Consider the following 19,436-nt stretch of genomic DNA (forward strand, 5'->3'; position numbering starts at 1 on the left):
GATGCTTCAGCAGCATAACCCCATTACATTTCACAGAAGAACGACACAAACATACGTGGTCGATTTCTGGATTAAAAACCAACACGGACAATAAATCTCACGTTTCAATGTTAAGCTAAATGGTATAACGTCTTCCTTTTGTCTTCAGTAAACAGATCAATCCTATCCTCTCACACACACACACAGTTATTGATCAGCTCCATAAAGAACCTCTCACTCCGCTATACAGCTCCGAGATGAGGTTCTATGTTGTTCTCATCCAGGATCGGTGGAACGTCCGCTGTTTACCCTTTTGTATACATCGTATCCCAAAACTAATGGTAGATTCCAAACCGCACGGATGTTTAAGGTTTGGTCGGCTGCATAATATGTTAGGTCGGCAGCGAAACTACCCGTTTAAATCGCTTATTTAGTCAGCCTGTGGCCATGTTTCCCATTCAACCCGGAAAACCCCCCCTACGTCCGCTGCCAGTACTGCTCCCGGTTTGGCTACAATGGGAAACATGGCCACAGGCTGACTAAATAAGCAATTTAAACGGGTAGTTTCGCTGCCGACCTAAAATATTATGCAGCCGACTAAACCTTAAACATCCGTGCGGTTTGGAATCTACCATTAGTTTTGGGATACGATGTATACAAAAGGGTAAACAGCTGAGCCTTGGCGGACGTTCCACCGATCCTGGATGTGAACGACATAGAACCTCATCTCGGAGCTGTATAGCGGAGTGAGAGGTTCTTCATGGAGCTAATCATCTACCAGCATTATACGGCAACAATAAGGCAATAACATGTGGCTGCTCTTTAAAGTCTAACTAGCTGTACAAAAAAAGATATATATTGTTTTAAACCACCACAGTGGTGCTGTAATATTTGACTATCTTATTGCATCTAAAGACTGTTCCTACTATACCATGTGTTGGTTTATTAACACAAACTCACCGTCTGGACGGAGGAGCTCCTCTTCTCGCTTCTCTGTTTCATTCCAAACAAACATTCCTTCCAAACTATAAGCAGGGTTGGCAAGTTTTGCGAGAGAAACAAGCAACCAGGGTCTATGAAAACAAGCCCAAAAGATGCGACTAGTAGCAGGCTACATGAGTCCTTTGAAAATAGCAAATATACAAGCTCACAACGCTTGTAGATCTATTTTCAAAAACATCTTTAAGATGTGAAAAATGTGGAATATTTTCGAAACATTTTAACACAAATCTTATGTGGGGGTCCCTGGCACAAATTTGTTTCAGATGGGGGTCTGCGGACAAATCCATTAATTGACATGAAACCGTTTAAGAACCACTGGTTTAAACAACATTACACAGCAAGCCCAAAATAAGCAACTACACTTTAGAAACAAGCCCAAAAAACCGCAACCTCTAATATTTACAAGCAACTTCACAGAAAAACAAGGCCACGGTCGCTTATAATAAGCGGATATGGCAACACTGGAGCTGCTCTAAACCGCTTTTGTGCCCCTGCGCATGCGTATAAACAAATATGTTCGACCAATCATATGCCAAGGTGAATTTGAATACAAGTCCAGCTCGAGGCAACGACAAAATGTTCCTCCATAACTCTATGCTCCCTCCCTCCTCTCATTTGTACAGGACCAGAGTCATTTTGGCAAAAACCCATTAAGACCCGAGGCTGATTCTAATGTACAAATGTCTTCTAAATCCCATGTTTTCCATGTCGGTGGTTCGCAAACTTTTTCATGTCAAGGACCCCCAAAACTATATTTGGCTGCGGATACCCCATCTCAAACGTTTTGTTCCAGGGACGTCCGACCCCCACAAGCAAAGATTTGAGTTAAAATATGTTCGCTTTAAAAGATTCAAAGATTTGCACAAATGTATGATTTTAAAAAATTGCAAATCTACAAGTTCATAATGCGGCACGCTATGAGCTTGTATATCTGCTATTTTTGAATTGCCAAAGTATAAAATGAGATACTGACCTACCCATGTTTAATCAAACTATTGATTGGTCTAAGTAGGCACCACCGAGTGAGCTTAAGTCGAGCGAGTTGCCATGCCGAACGTTGCAACGTTCGCTTGAGCCGACTCAGCGCCGTCCGAGTTATGTACCGATAGGCACATAATCGTAAATCTTTGGGGTGAGCGTTTGCCCAAACTTCATCAACCCACAGAATAATGACAAAACACCTACTGAGCCCCGTTGGTAGGTCAGTATCTCACCTACTTAGACCAATCAATACTGATTAAACGTGATAATGTCCCATTCAGTGCATTGACAGCATCCGAAGCCGGTGTTTGTTGGCAGCCAGCAAAAATGTGGTTCACATTTGTAGGACACTGCCAAATGTTTAGGATATAGAATAATACAATGTAGAACAAAACACGCATACACAGTCCTCTCGATTTGGGTTTCACTATTTATTTTCAAAGACAACCTGTCCTGTAGTCTATCTCCAACAGGTTTAGCAAACCTCCTTTTCTTCAGATTCATAATTTTAGTTTTGAAACCTCTTTGCTAACAAGGAATGCTGCAAAAAAAAAAAAACCCTATGTTCAACAGAAGGTTATGACCACAAGTGTAATCCATTACTACAGTGTTTTGAAGTTAACACAAATAAGATGGGAGAAGGTAAGGTTGGACACCTAAGTGGTATAAGAGGGCAGGGAGTGTGGGACAAAGGACTTGCAAGGTACAGCAAACTTGTTTTTAAAAGGAGCAAACAGGAAGGGTAACTCTAGGTCAGTATGATGGGAACCCTTCACATTAACCTGGAGAGGGTCAAATTTCCCCTTTAGCCTAGCATAGATTAAAGAAGCAGGTACTCTTTCTGCTCCTAGGAAGAAAAAAAATCTTCGATAACGTTTAAATTTTCTGAAGTATACCTAGAAAGCGTCAATGAATTACTCTAGATAAACAAAGATTGTGGCTGATTGATGCATATTGTAGAGTTTGCTGGCAGGCCTATGAAACCAGCCAACAGTTCCAGAAAGGCTTCAGGCCTCACTTTGCAGTACATGTGCAAAACTGTTCAGATAGGAAACTAGTAAAGGGGAAGGGAACAGGAGACATGTAACATTTAAACAGCACAGTTTTACTTAAAAATGAAAATTATACACTGTGTACACAGTCTACTGAAACTAAAATATCCTAAAAATGAACTGTGCTATAGTTTATTACATGCAAAGGTTAGGAATCACAAACCTACGTAAAATGGCCGTTCTCATTTCCCCATGTGATAAGTCAAAGCTATGGCAACAAATATCGCAAAGCAGTGATTTTGCTGTAATTGAAGTAAAATTCAATAACATGAAATCCATCAAGGGGAATACTCGAGACATTTGGTTGATAATAGTGATGATGTCAATTTCACAGCGTCGGGCCCATGTCTGGTTTGTAGGTTAGGGTTCTGGAGCGAGGGTGGGAATATGATCCATGTCAATCACCTTTACACAAGCAATGAAACTAAAAGCTGAAAATAAAAAAAATAAAAGGAACACACTGGAGGCAAAAAGAAAGCCCAAAAGCCACCAAATGCATCTTAATACAATTCACCGCTGCTCCATGCCTGCCAATAGCATTGTCCAGTGTCAATTAATACTAACTTAATAAAATAAAAAAAATCCTTGTGATGACAATGACATCGATTTTGTCATATCCAAAGTTCTTCCTTTCAGGGATTTGTAGAGCTGCTCCGCTTTCAAGGCAGAGGCTCTCTCCTACGTATGCGTTTCTTGATTTTGTTTCTCTTCCGTTGTATTTTTTTTTTTTCCCCCTCTGCATGCGTTCTCATCCAGTCTTGCACACTTCCCAGTCACGCACGCAGACAAGCACACAGCACTCATCCGTCCATTCTCTCGCACATGCGACACGCGCAGCTGGACTCCTGGCCCCGTCCATCGGAGGGGGAGGGGGGGGGCGAGGGAGATGCCCCGTCGGGGCCTCTGGTTGGAGGAGATGAACCTGGCTCCTCAGCACTGAGTCCAGACATTCATACACAATGGGTCCATTCACACACATGTCTGATAGCGTGGCCGATTGGGGGAGGGGCACATTGAGGGTGGCGCCCTCTCTGGTCGGAGGACCGTGGAAATTGTGATATGGTTCGGCTTAGTTCGCAATTACGGTTTTCGTTGTTTTCTGTTGTGTTCGTCATATCATGACATTTCGAGGTTTCTTGACTTTTTGGATGTCCTTGGTTCTCCCCGGGCAGACATCGACTATTTTGTTGTCATTTGAAATAGTTTTCAGTTTTTAGTAGACAGCTCCAATAACGCAGAAGTTATGTCGGCATGTCTCAACGCATTCGATGTAGATGTTTAGCTTTTTTGCAACATGTAGCCACTCATTCTCACTCGCACCCACTCGCCATCTCAAACTTCATTTGGGCTGGTTCCCCCGGAATTCCAAATGAAATCCACACATTTTTCTTTCAGATAAGATGCAGCCATGGATCCCACGAGCCAAGCACAATGGATCTAATTTCTCTCACACTCTCTTTCTCTCTCTCTTTCTCTCCTAATTTTTTATGTTGAACAGAGTGCTGCATCACGAACAAAACTCCAGAATACCCCCAGATGCCTTCTAGAACTGGAATCCCTCAGCTGGCACGTTGGTGGAGGAGTTAAAGCCATAAGTCCCACCCTGGATGGCCTCTGGAACCAGGCTGGTGTCTTCATCAATCTGAATAAGACATTATAATGCATTATCATACTATAGTTAATAAAACCTAAAATAGAGTATAAAGGACTTCATCTCAAATGTGTCGGGTGTTTTCCAATATATCTTATTGTTGAACTGTAACTTACATCATCAGATGAGAAGAACTGATCAATAATTTCATAGGCCAATTTATAGATGTCCTCATTTTCATGATTCTGCAGCTGTTCCACCTTCTCCAAACCTGAGAAAAAGAAAATGCATTTAAAATATACTGCACATGCTTTTCAGTTCTTCAGAAAGAAGATGAAATGCCATAATACGCACACAGCTAAATCCTAAGAGGGAACCAGATGGTCCAACTCACCGCCACACTCCTCAATCAGGTTTGCAATGGTTTCCGCCTCATCGTCAGCCATCTTGAGGATGTTGCTGAGGCCGTCCAAGACCACCTGCACCACCTGGGCATCCTTCACCGTCAGCAGGTTGCAGAATGGAGGGATTACCTTCTTCTCAATCAGGTGCGCCACCTATTGCAAGTGAGGAGTACACATGCAGAGATCAATCATTTGCCATGCAAGTAGCGACTTGTAACCTGGCATGGTGGTGTCCTCATTTTGAGCATGACTACTTTTGAAAGATGTGAGTCATGGTGTGAGGTAAGGGAAAAGGCCAGATGAGAATGGAGCAGAAAGGTTACAGTAAAAGCATGGAGATGGAGTACTAGGTTACAAAGAAATGAGAATAAGTGTCCAGGACAGGGGTGGATGTGAGGGACAGTTATACCTGGTCTTTTCTCCCGCTTATTGTCAGGTTGCTGATAGCCCAGGCTGCTTCCTTCTGAGTACCAAAGTCTCCCTGGGAAGAGATTCATTCAAAATTAGCCATCCACATTGCTGTCAAACTGGTGGTTTGGTTTTCAAGGAAGCCATTAGATTTCATTCATTTCGGCATGAAAATCTAGTCCAACATTGAACTTTATGGCACCTTTATTTGTCCAAGTTATGCTATTGTTGCGTTTTAATACATTTCAAAGCACAAAGGAGGAAAGTTTAATGACTGAGAAAATGGAAACAAAATAAAGTATATTGTATATTATATTATATATTAAAAAATATATTCATGTGCGATATATGACTGCAGCTATTAACTCTTTGACTGCCAATAGTCATATTTTGCTAAGGTGCAGACTGCAAATGACGAGAACAATTCCTCAATTTATTCCTGGCAGGCGAAGAGTTACTAGACAAAGTACATGCATTGTCGAAATCAATAGAACACGCACATCAAAAATGTAGATAGAAGTTAATTGTCATTGCATAGCCGTAGAGCAGGTACAGGATAAAATAATCTGAAAAAATAAAGTCTGCACTCTGCAATATAGATCTTAAAGCAATGTATCATGTTTCAGTGTACATGCCTGTATGTATGCTGAAATAAACAGGATTTTATTGCTCTTTTGTGAGAAAAGTAAAGATAAGACAGACACACACCTTGTCAAGCAGGTGGATGATCATGGGCACAAGCTTGGCATCAATGACCGCCTGCACCTGCTGCTGGTTGCCTGCTGTGATGTTGGAGAGGAACCACACTGCCTCCTACAGGATAGGAGGAAGAGAATACAGATACACAAATCACTTGTACTGCATTCAGTGTATGACTGAAACAGGTTTTCCTGGTATGTTTAAGTGCCTGAGCTGGATCAGATTCTAGGGGTCCGTCCCCGAGGGTCTGGACCCCTTAGAGAAGGGACTGTGGGTGGGGTGAGGGCAATCTTGAGGCTCTAATCATTGGCCAGGTCACCTGAGCATAGGAGCCTCTGGCTTTTTCAGCGACGGGCCTCAGATGCACTCCGATGTCAGCAGAGACCCATGGGTCTTCAGCGCCCTCTGGCCACCACCCAGTGGTATCACACATTCAGACACTCATACAGACTACCCCACCCACCACCCCACCATCTCACTGACTACAATTAACGGAAGATGCAGGATTTCTTCTTTTCTTCTTCTCCGTCTGGTTCCTCGATGTGTGAAGTACCTAACACTAGCTGTCTGCCCCAACTGAAACCATTCGCACGACATTCGCACCAGTACCCAGTCTCTGGTTTCATCACTTCCAAATAGCTCAGTCTTCCTGCTGCTTCAAAGAACAGGTTGTGCATGCGTTGGAGGGAGGAAAAAGACGAGGGCGCATTTACCTTGTTGATTTTCTCCTTGGGGTGTGTGAGGAGAGAGGGGAAGTGGCTGAGTGCATCGCAGTTGAGCACAACCTGAGTCTGTTCATCTGTGCCGGTCACTATGTTCCCTACTGCCCTCAGTGCAGCAGTCTGGATGAAGTGAAAGAAAGTACTATTAGTATAATACACAAAACGCATACAAACAGGTATTCTTTCAGTGTTGCCATGCTCGTCTGTGTAACCCATCTTTTTCACTTGTCTTGTAGTGGCAGTACCTCTGCCTTTTAACAACGTTGAACCCTGGCGTTCCTAAACTGGGTATGTCATAATAAGAGAACATCCGTGAAAATAGCAGATCTTCAAGCTCACAGTGTTGTGCGTTTGTTGATCGGCTATTTATGGCAAAGAGATTTGGTGTAGAGAGAAAAAGGAGAGGATCAAGTATAGTAGACCCATGGGGGAGCCCAGTCAACTAAGTACATACAGGGTTTAAGTAGGTTTTAACCTGTAGGGCACCACCTGCAATAATGTTTGTTGTGGGTCAATTTATTGCTTTACTGACATTTTATCACTTTTTATTCCATTACCATCCTGGCCTAATCTAATGGCTCATCTTCAACAACACATCTCTTTTCTGTTTGGCACCTGTAGGAAGTCGAGCATGAAATTCATTATGATTAAGTCCTTCCATACCTGGACTTTGACCTCCTGGTGGCTCAGCAGGGGTACCAGGTGAGGAACGATGCCAGAGTCAATGACCATCTGGATCTGTTCATTTCCAGCATCTGTCAGGTAAGACAGAGCCCACACGGTGTCCACCAGGATCTGGAAGAAGCAAGCATGGGTCACAAAAGATCTGATCTACAGCTCAGGAAAAATTAAGAGCCTACTCCAAAATGATCCTATACCTCTGTATAATGTTTTTAAGACTACTCCAAAATATTCCTATACCTTTTGAAAAGATGAAAAAACTACTCATAATTATTCCTATACCTCTGGAAAAAATTAAGCAGCTCTAAATGTATTGAAGCCATTCCATGCCAGTGTCTGACTGTTGAATTCCAACACAAGCTTGAAAAATACCGTAAATTTCGGACTATAAGCCGCGACTTTTTTCCCATTTTTCGACCCTGCGGCTTATAACGGTGCGGCTTATCTATGGATTTTTACAGCTAACGGCCACTAGGGGACCTCCTAAATCTATGGATTTTACACCCGCGGCTTATAGTCCAGTGCGGCTTGTATATGTACAAATGATTCAATTTAGCTGCTGCGGCTTATATTCAGGTGCGGCTTATAGTGCGAAAATTACGGTAATCCAGCATCAATGTCATGCACTATTTTCGGTGAGCGACACCGGCCTAAAATGGATTACTGAAATATCTTCTGTGTAAACGTACAGTAGCCTATTTCCTGATTGTTGCCAATCGATTGCCAATCGATGGATCCATCTTGTGAGCTTGTACATCTGCAATCTTTGCTGATCATCAACATAATTCACCATATGTGGACCTATTTCTGCAGAATCCATACATTTTTGCATTTACATTTTGGATAATATTGTCAAACTCTATATTTTCTTACTGAAATATCGTAACTATGGAAAAATCTATACCAAACACTACTACCGAACTGTATTCTGTGACACTTTGTTAAATCAGCTCATGCTCACTCAAGTGATTCCTACCAGTGAGGCGTCACTAGATGATTAATAACAGATGTACATTTTATGCAGACAGTGTACTTACACTGACATCGGTGTGATGGATCAGCACACAGAGAGCTGGCAGGATCTGAAAGGAATGAGGGAGAGAAAGATGATCAGTCACCAAGTGGATGTAAATCTCAATTAAAAGACTGATGGGATTTCGACAGCTGTAATGGAGTCTTAATCATAGCTTAAAGACAGCGGGATGAAGACGGAACAACACCATGTATACCCCTTCAGCAGCCCCAATGCATAGCGCACTATTGCCCATTTCCCACTGCACAGTATCAGCTCAACTCTTTTGGTTTTCCATCAGCAAAAATGTGTGGATAGTAACTGCCTGGTATACTTTTTTGGCATCACCTCTGTCGAGGTTCCAAGCCACCTGAGGCGATACCAAAACAAAAAGGTGACCTGATAACACTGCAGACTACCGACTGGTCAGAGAACATAATTACTGTTGTCCCTGTGTCACAACGGACTCCCCTATACGGCATGGAGCTTCCGAATACAGTTAACGTTAAATTTGCAATGAAAAACTATACAGACCATCTGCATTGCCTATTTCTTGCCTTAAATGTTGTCAGAAACTGCTTTTGTTGGACTGTATGGGTGAAATGGATAGTTTCCGGACAAGTCACCAAATTGTTCTTAACACATTGAGTGCCAAAAACGGTCCAGACCGTTTTTCATAATCCAAACGAGGTGTGCCAAAAACGGTTATAACCGTTTTTTTTTTCTTCCTTCACAGCACCAGGAGATATCATTTTTCGAAGATTTAGACTTTAATCCACTTCCTGGTTAACTTATGACTTCAAAAGCCTGTATCTCGGCTCCTGTGTACTTTTTTTTGGGACTATTTTCGACTATTTTCAACTGGCTGCAACTATGGAACGGATTACCGAATGTTTTTAATGTTTTTCCCCCCGATTGTACGAGACCTCTGTGTGTGTAATGAGGGGATCACCGTGAGGACTGTGATCACTGAAAATATTTTGTGACTACTTGAAAAAGGTTCAAAAATGGTTAAACATCCAGGCACTGACTGTACCCCGTTTTAAAAAACCCCTGGCACTCAATGTGTTAAGCACTCTGCTATTGCAGACGGCTGGACGTCGCTATGACAACTAGCTACACCGAAGGGTTACCATCTGCAGTGGAAAAGAAAGTGCCAAAAGAGAGTTGTCAATTTGAGCTGCTACCATGCCGTGGTAAAGCGCCACAAATCTGCCATACATTTCGCACGCTTAGGACAAAAAAAAAATATTTTCACGATTCTTCAAAAATAGCAGATCTACAAGCTCATAGCGCGGCAATGAGCTTGTATATCTGCTATTTTTGAATAGCCAAAGAATTCTAAAGTGACACAGATGCGTTCCAGGTCTTAATGGGTTAAACATATCACACCCAACCTGTGAACTTCTGACCAATCACACTAGCCAAACTACTGCCTAGAATGCCGGCTTTTACATGTTGGGTGGTTCTGAGGCAATGTATTCACCTTTCACACTACAGAATGGCTGTGAGGCCGTGTATTCACCTTTCACACTACAGAATGGCTGAGGCACCTATTCACCTTTGACACACACACACACACACACACACACACACACACACTGATGTACAGTCCAGCACAGTGTAGTGTAACAAACACCTCACTATTGTTGAGTGACATTTTATATAAATATCCATTCTATAAAATTCGAGTGAGAGAGCCTATTTTATATGCAGTCTAAGAAATGCACACATCCAAATAAAATGGCAATAGGTGCTGGATAAAAATCTTTTACTAAAGAAAAGTGATGATATCCGCACCGTTCAGAATGCTCCAAAAGTGGATTTAATGTGTACAAAGGTATATGTAGTGTGGGAAATGGATCAATATCTATCACTCAACAAAATCTCCACTATACCCATTTAGGTCACATACAATACAAAATTGCCAGGCAAGCTCAAGCCACATTTTCCACTTGAAATACAAATAAAAGCTGCTTTCTGATTGGCATCGATATGTGACATCATCAATATGGTCCTAAAATCCCACCACAAAACACATATCCAAGCTGCATGACCAATATAAGACCATTTCTATACATTATTGTCTATGGTTCCTAGTATAGTGCATACAAATCCTGGCCACTGGCTCCCAGTCATGCCAAGTGTATGCTGGAGTGAAAATTCTTCCAGAGAACTGGCAAAACCATTATTCCCTGCATTTATCTCACAGGCCAGCCACTCTTTCATCTTAATATTAATAATACTAGTTCTTAATAATACTAATAACCTTTATTTATAGAGCACCTTTCAAAACAAAGCCAGAAACAAGCAATGGTAACAGCACATCACACAGATAAAAAACAATAAAAGCGAAAGGAGCAAAAATAAAAGTATTGGCCTCTCCGTTTCCTACCTCCTGAATAGTCTCCATGGGCGGTGGGGGGTCCTTGTGGCGGCAGAGGTTGACCATAACCCAGGTGACATTGCGAAGGAAGGTGATGGGAATGGATGGACTAATGAATGACAGCAGGGGCTTGACAACACCCAAACTGATCACATAGTCTCGGCACTGGGGGCCATCGCCTAGAAGCGTGAAAACGTGTTATATAAGATACACACACAAGGGAGATGTGACTTCAATTAAGAGAAAATTCTACTTATCAACTCCTAATTTTAACAGGACATACAGAAATAACCACTGACCTATGATGTTGCCCAGGGCCCAGACAGCCTGCTCACAAACATTCTGGTGAGGAGAGTGAAGCAGCCTCAGGAACAGAGGCACAGCATCTACAGGAAAAGATGAGATCGCATCATTTAGATTACTCCCTTAACACATTGAATGCCAATCGCGTAGATCTACGCGAACCTATTTAAAGCCGCAGCGTGCCAGTCGCGTAGATCTACGCGAACCGCCGATTCCCATGTTAATCGCCCAAGGTGCACTTTCCGAATTTTTTTGATCCATTTCCGTTTCCGGTTTTCGGTCGGAAACGGAATTATTCGGGTTCCGGTTTTTTCGATCGTATCCGCTTCCTGTCTGGGATCCTGTTTAAAACTCGATTTTCTCGGTTTGTTGTTTTTCTCCTCGCTGATCACTGTTTAGCATGTATCGGCTGTAGCTTCAAGATGGCGGCTCGCATTTGGAAACTGTTTTCGCTGGACGTTTCTCACGGATCCGCTGTGTGTTTAGAACCAAATGAACGCGCACTTTTAACTTATTTAGCGAGGTCTGTGGCGACATGATAAAAACAAAAAAACAACAATAAAACGCTGGCACTGGTGAGTACATTATGAGATTAAACTCTGGCATGGAATGTGTTAATATCCGAATGAGCTTTTCTTACAATGAGTCACAGAAGCGGCAAGATTCACTGCCACAAGTTATCAAAAACAACGCTATCCAGCCAAATAATCTTTACGCCATTTATAACTCTAGTAGTGAATTTGTACAGTTTAAAATCCTGAGTGTAAATTTAAGTTCATTATTACTTTGACAAGAAATTGGTACTCTTTCCACCATTTGCAACTCTAGTTAATTTGTACAGTATAAGATCCTGTGTAAATTTAAGCTTATTATTATCATTATACTTTGACAACAAACTGGTACTGTTAGGTGGTACTTACTGGACTGAACAACAGCTTGGGTCTGCTCGGAGGTACCCGACGCTATATTGGTCAAAGCCCAGGCTGCCTCAAACTGTAGAGAGGGGCTGCAGAGGACAACAGAAAGACACGATAGTTAGATTGGGGAAATACAGCAGAAAAACAGGCTGCTGATGAGTCATTTATGTTCCGTCACCCCATGCAAGGTGAAAATTGGAGCTCATTTGCATAACTGTGCAACATACTTTACGATGTAGGCCAAGCTAAGCCCCACTAGCACATCTACATGACTTTGAAGCACAGACTAAGTCGACGTCACAAGACTGGTAAAGAATTCAATACCTCCGGTTCTGCTACACTCCATAAGAGAAAATGTATACACGGATATCGCAAATTATTGTGACAATATTGTGTATCAGTGCATTCAGTAAATATTTTGAAAATTAGATTTTTGATGAAGCTGCCTATATAATAACTACTGTGAGTGGGTAAAGGCAAAAAAGTCAGGCAAGTTGAGAAAATTACATCACTTTACTGTAATGCAGTCTTTAAGACCAGGAAACGACTTAGATATGACAATATCTCAAATCCTAGTAGAAGATATCCAGAATATATATATATATATATATATATATATATATATATATATATATATATATATATATATATATATATATATATATCGCTGTTTGGTGGAAACCTTGTATGTCTAAAACTGTTACTTTTTTTTTTAAAACGGAGAAAAAAAATCAATGGATCTAATGTAGTTATTATTTAGTCACAAGCTCGTTAATACTTTATATGGTTAAATATTTATAAAAACCCACAGGCAGGCTTAAACCACTTTGCTTTTTTTTCCCTTTATCTACAAACTGACCATGAGCATGTATATTGTCTATTTTTGTTACTTTTGTGCGACACTCTTGTATGACAAAGTAGGGCATTAATTTACAAAACATAAAAAGATGAAATATGAAGATGCAACATTTCTGTCGGACAGCATTGATCTATTGCCCAGCCCTACATGCTCGGGTATACAAACTTACTTGTCATCTCTGTCAAGGCAGTGCACCAGAATGGGAAGGATCCCAGATTTGATCAGGTCATCTATAGGAGGGTTACGATCACTAGATAACAACTTCCTACAAAAAAAGGAAACAAAATCAAACGTAAGACTGTAATTCATAATACTTTTGACACACACGGTATAAACACAGAGGACCAAGATCAAACAGGAATATGTGAGGCATCTGAAGCGTGTATGCTGCGGTCGTTTGCAATCATTTGAGTGACTGTATGGAGGACACAATCTCTTTGTTACACAACACCAGCTACAATGTAACGGCACACCGCTACAGACTAGGCCCCAAATGTCCAACTGACAACATTATACTTATGTTCAGCAGAACAGGAAAAACTTTTGAATTCCACCGACTACTGAAAATTGCAAGCGGGCGCAAATTGTGATATGAAGTTTCATAAGACAGCTCTATACAAGACGTGACGTGTTATGGGTCCATTTGGGAGGGAGTTCCTACCTGGCAGCTTGAACAGCACTCAGTTGCACCCCCTGGTTGTCACTGGTGGCGTTCTGAAAGTAAACAACACCATAGCACATAGTTAGTAACACAGCCATTACAATGTGTCGCATTGAGGATGCCATTACTATGTTTGCAGTGTTTATCTTCTCTAAATGTAAGCACTGCACAGAGAATGATGTAAAAACTGAATCATACATATCCAACTTACTTGTACTATTGCTTCAAGAGAGGTGTTTTGCTGAAACAAAGATAAGGTCAGATTTGGTTAGTAATCAGGCTCTGCCTATTTTGTCAGACTTTTGTCGTGTCAAACTTCACTGAAACTCATAGCTTCAGTCCGACATCATTATACATAGACACAAATCAATAGGGCTGACAGACAAACCATGCACGGTGGCACCAACACCTCTTGTGCCGGTACTTCTCGTTCACATTTACAATTCTTTTTTTTCTCCCAAATTAATCATTATGCAAATTCCCCCCGTCACTGTTAATACTGGTTGGTCATGTGGGAGGGTGAAGACAACTATGTGTCTCGTCCCAATACTGATGACATCGCCAGCTGCTTATTTTCACCTGACAGTGAGGAGCTTCACTGGCATGCAGAGGAACAAGCTACTCTTCCTAGTTCTTTTCTTTGTTGAACAAGTGCCCCAACCAACCTATACAAGTGTCATGATCATGACATTTTAGTTGTTGATTGTCATACAAATAATTGTGACTAATGATTTAATGGTCTTTTTCTCAATGAACATGGGGACAAAAAAAAATCTTTGCCTTTTAGGAACAGGGAAAATATGACAAATAACTTAATACACAAAGCCTGCTGAAATATACAAAGACATTAATGACAATGACAGGTTCCAATAATCTATATGACAATGCACTATGGTCAAAACAGGCCATATCCTTGTCATCCACACCACACCAATCATGTTCCTGGCAGGCTGGCCTTGGGTAGATTATTTCCAAGCAGGGAAAAACCATGACATTATCTGGCCACATCAATCTGGCAACAAGGTGATTTTATTAACACATTGCCTGCCAGAATTATTTCAGATTTTTTGCAGTTTTATGCCAGAGATTTTATTGAGAAAAAAAAAGTACTCAGGAGCCGAGATACAGAATTTTTAAGTTTTAAGTTAAGGAAGTGGATAGGAGTCTAGATCTTCGAAAAATCGTTGGGTCAAATTTAAAATAAAAAATAAAAAATAAATTAAAACATCGTTTTTTTTTAGATCAAGTTAACTTGATCTTGGCAATCAAGTGATGGATTTGAAAGATCAAGTTAACTTGATCTTAGCAATCAATGTGTTAAAAGAGCAGGACAAAGTGGAAATAATGGTTATGCTAAATAATTGGTTATGCAAAAATTCAAAAAGTTGTAATTCGGCGATTATGTAATAATTATGACAGGCCTGAAGCCTGGCAACCTGTTACGGAACCAGACAGATTGATCTCCCTTGCTGGCACTTTACAGATGCACCCGTCTGCAATTTGCAACTGGGCCTAGACAAGTCTTCTAGCTTGCCAAAAGAAATGACCCCCCACTGTTTTTCTTAAGTATACTTTGAATGCGCCTAGTATTGATGATCTCTTGTATACTATGTCTTTATATGTATTGATGAATTGAATACACAGGAAACAAGCCCTCAGGGCTTTGTGTTATCCTTTTAGCATTATTGTATAACTGTACCTCTGTACTTTTAGATAAGTATTCAATCAATCAATGAGCTCAAGAACTATACCTGGTCTGATGATGATCAACAATGTGTTAAAAGCAGAGTTAAAATCTTCAAGTGCTCATGGACCACAATGGAAACACGCCCCTGAGGTTTTTTGTTTTATCCTTTTAGCATAACCTTTGACTGTACTACCTGTATTGTTAATATAGTACTCAATCATATATCATTCATGTAATGAAGTCTAAAACTGTACTTAAGTACAGACGAATCCACAGACTCGTGTATAGGAGATGTAGATGTAGGAGATGTACCAGAGTGGTGAACGTAGACAAACGTAGATCTATGGATATAGGTTTGGTTAAGTAAAAATTGAGTTTTCTAGTTGTGTAGGAAGAACTCTTAATGTAGCAGCAACCATGGCCATCCCTTGTCATGACCCCACCAACACCCGCCTTATCATGCCCCCACCACTCAGGCCTATATAATATCTGAAAAGAGAATTAACATTGCTTCTTTTCATTATGAAAGCACCCACCAAAACTACAATAAACACGTTCACTTAAACCTCTCTAAAAATCTTATGTTCTCAAGGTTTCATGCAGACTCTAAAAAAGGGAAGAAAACGGTTCAGAGCCACCCAGGGGGGTCCTGAGCACTGAACACTTTCCTTTTACTGTATTTGTTGTTTCGTTTTTTTCCCTTATGTTGGATTACCTCAGTAACTTTACGTGGATTTTACCGCATGCAGACTACCTTATGTGGACCTAACGATGGAGTGCTACTTTTTACCCGTATATACTAATACTAATTTCAATCACCCGTTATGTGACAATACATTTTATTCTGAACTGTCAGATACATAATTCCATTATTACTATTTTTTTAAAGAAGAAAAAGAAAATGATTAAAACGATGCCGACCGTTTACACCGCTTCCACAATCTACGAATTGTGAAGTCAGTTGAGGAGACATCACAGCGACAGTATCTCTGACAATTAAAAGTTCTTATCTGCTTCACCAGTACCAGAGTCCAAAGGTGAAATCATTTCTGTAAACAGGAACATAGGCGGTTAGGCACAAAGAAAACATACCGATCTGAAATCTCCATCAGCATCAGAGTCGTCACAGATGTCCTCGTGGGGCACATTCCTCCTCTTGAGAAGGTGTTCATCTCTTTTGTTCTGTGAAGAGAGGAGCAAGCAAGAGTCCATTTTATACACGTGCCTTTTTCCGGTCAAGATCTTGCAACCGTATTAGCCAGTGGTTACTTACTGCATATGTAATCAAAACAAAAGAGCAGACTCTTCATTAATGACTACAATTTATTTCAGTTTATAGCACAATATAAGTGAACTTGAAATTACCTTGCGGAGTTCCACAACCACCTCAGTCCTCTGTCTTCTCATAGTCTGTTGGAGATAAATTACGTTAGATTCAAGCAACTGGACACTGAAAGCAAACATGTCCAGACTAAATGACATTGATATGGGGACCAGCAAGAGGTCATGGGGTTCCCATTCACCTCCGGCTCGTACCTAGGATTTGAAATCAGCAAGCCCACATACAGCCTATGACAGCACTAAACAAACTTCGAACATGCCTCAGCTTGGGTTACTGTGACTGGCTTACAACGACATAACAACCTCCCCGTTTCTGATATGAATATCTCATCATGCAAATCTAGAAAATTAGAACTGGCCTAATGTGATTGTGCAGAAAACATACAAATCTATACCATTCGTGTTTCAAATTCCTGAGTGACAGCTCATAAGTTTAAGCACAGGAAAACATTTGTTGTGATAAATACGTATTCATCCGTTTAGACATACCGGTATGCCTTTAATTTCTTTGCTAACCGTACATTTTGTCTTGCCTTAGAACAAGAAAACACTCCTCGTCTTGATCGTGTTCATGTGTTTTCCTAGGCGTGTACCTCACTAGAGAACCAAGTGGATCAACTAGTGAAGCAAATACGTGCTTAATTAACTAAGATCACGGTGTAACCTATCGATCTAATGTTAGCTAAGGTTACCGTGACCATAAACCATGTTCGCTGTAAAACGTTAGTTGTGCCATCAAGGAGTGTATTAACAACGGTGCAGTAAAGAGACTATTTTAGGAAAAATCCCAGGTAGCCGTGTGTAGCTAACAGGCTAGCTAGCTGGATTCCGCCATTGTTTTTGGTGTGAAAGACGGGGGATGGGTGGAACTGCAACCAGCAGCACCATCACCAACCAAACCAAGCCCTAAAGCAGCGAGCTTAGTGGCTAACGTTAGCATCCGAAGTAGCTACATAACGATAAAGCATCAGATCCATCTCAAGTTAAACAACATCTCAAGAAAGTCAAGTCCAAGTGCATCAAGCACACAATTACAACATGATCATAAGTTACAGCGGGAGGGAGAGGCTAAAGAAGGCCGAGGTGGATCCCGTGAAATGACATGCTTGAGCAGCAACGTTAGCACGGTCCTCCCTCCCTGTGGGCCTGACGTAATAGCACCGCTAAAGCTACCAGGGCTGAGCCAACGTTCGTGTTAAGTTTGAGGCCTTTGGGGCCCGTTCCCCCTTGTGTTGTTTAAAGAAACGACGTGAGATTGGGGTGTTATTTGATCGCCAACGACCCTGGCGATCAAATAAACACCCCCTGATCTCACATCGTTTCAGGATGGGTTGAAGCAGAGGGCCTCGACCCGGGCTACAGCTGCGGATCAGACCAACTTTCATGTCGGGTAGAAAGAAATTAGAAACGACGTCACAGAGAGAGAAACCCGGCCCGGGCTCATTTATGATACACTTCGTCGTTCGAGCCTTTCGGTTCGACAAAATAAAGACGTTAATTGCAAAAAGTTCCAAATGCGTCATTTATTGACGAAAACGAAAGGCTCAAATGCGTCATTTATTGACGAAAACGAAAGGCTCGCCCGGTTGAAGTATGATAAAATGAAGCCCCCCGGAGCAAAAAAAAAAAAGCAAAATAGCGCTAAAGATCCGCCCGATACTTTACCTCTAAATCACGACCCTTGTTCTTGAAATTCTTCAGCCGCTGATTGTCCAGTTTCTCGTTGTCGGCCATGTCTGCGATGTTGTTTGTTGCGTTCAAATCAATAGCTCTTATTTAACTTCACGTAATTGTGTTTTTTAAGCCTCGTAGTGAGCTGCGCTTCCCCTGATCCGGTTCCCTGTTCTTGGTTCCCCGGACTACTTTATGCTGCTGTGTCCGCGGTGCATACTGGGAAGGAATGCCGGCGGTACGTTCGCTGTGGCGTAGATGGGTGGGGAATTCCCCCTTTTCTCTCATTGGTCTGTCTGTCTGCTGGTCATGACATTGATACATTATTACTAACAAGCACCAGGGCGCGCTACACACCTATATATATACATATATATATATATATATATATCAATATCAATATATATATATATATGTATATATATATGTGTGTATGTATGTGTGTATGTGTGTGTGTGTGTGTGTGTGTGTGTGTGTGTGTGTGTGTGTGTGTGTGTGTGTGTGCGTGCGTGCGTGCGTGCGTGCGTGTGTGTGTGTACATATGCACATATGTAGGCCTATACGTGTGTGTATAGGCCTACAGTGTACATACAGTACACAGTACACACACACTGAATATGCATATATATATATATATATATATATATATATATATATATATATATATATATATATATATATATATGTGTGTATATATATATATATACATATATATGTATATATATATACATATATGTATGTATGTGTGCGACCGGACCTACCAGTTTTCTTGGAAAGGTTTGCTCTCCTCCCCCCGCACCCTCCGAACCGGGGTTCCAGGGATCTGTACTTGGCCCCCTCCGTTTCTCCCTGTACACCAAATCTCTTGGTGTACATCTCTGCTCACAATCTATTTTATCACTGCTACGCAGATGACACTCAACTGTTTCTATCCTTACCCCCCCTCTGCCACCCAGGTGGAAGAGCGCATCACTGCATGTCTGGCTGACATCTCACAGTGGATGTCTTCTCTCCACCTCAAGCTGAACCCAGACAAGACTGAGCTTCTCTTCATCCCAGCTAAATTCTGCCCCACGCACG

At 41.4% G+C, this 19,436-nt stretch overlaps 1 protein-coding gene across 1 annotated transcript; it reads right to left on the bottom strand.

Annotated features, from left to right (window-relative positions):
- Positions 1-2,374: 2,374 nt before the first annotated feature.
- Positions 2,375-18,570, bottom strand: kpna4 (karyopherin alpha 4 (importin alpha 3)). Its single transcript, XM_080429480.1, has 17 exons — positions 18,351-18,570; positions 16,710-16,754; positions 16,437-16,526; positions 13,869-13,898; positions 13,658-13,710; positions 13,166-13,261; positions 12,141-12,226; positions 11,217-11,303; positions 10,927-11,096; positions 8,557-8,601; positions 7,502-7,633; positions 6,830-6,958; positions 6,126-6,230; positions 5,419-5,490; positions 5,000-5,162; positions 4,782-4,876; positions 2,375-4,656 (listed from the first exon to the last, which is right to left on the bottom strand). Exons 1-17 carry the CDS (start codon positions 18,417-18,419, stop codon positions 4,558-4,560), a joined length of 1,566 nt encoding a protein of 521 aa, XP_080285606.1. The 5' UTR covers positions 18,420-18,570; the 3' UTR covers positions 2,375-4,557.
- Between the last annotated feature and the right edge of the window lie 866 nt (positions 18,571-19,436).

The sequence above is a fragment of the Gymnoscopelus braueri genome (genome assembly GCF_963280865.1).
Source record: "Gymnoscopelus braueri genome assembly, chromosome: 5".
In the NCBI taxonomy this organism is placed as follows: Eukaryota; Metazoa; Chordata; class Actinopteri; order Myctophiformes; family Myctophidae; genus Gymnoscopelus; species Gymnoscopelus braueri.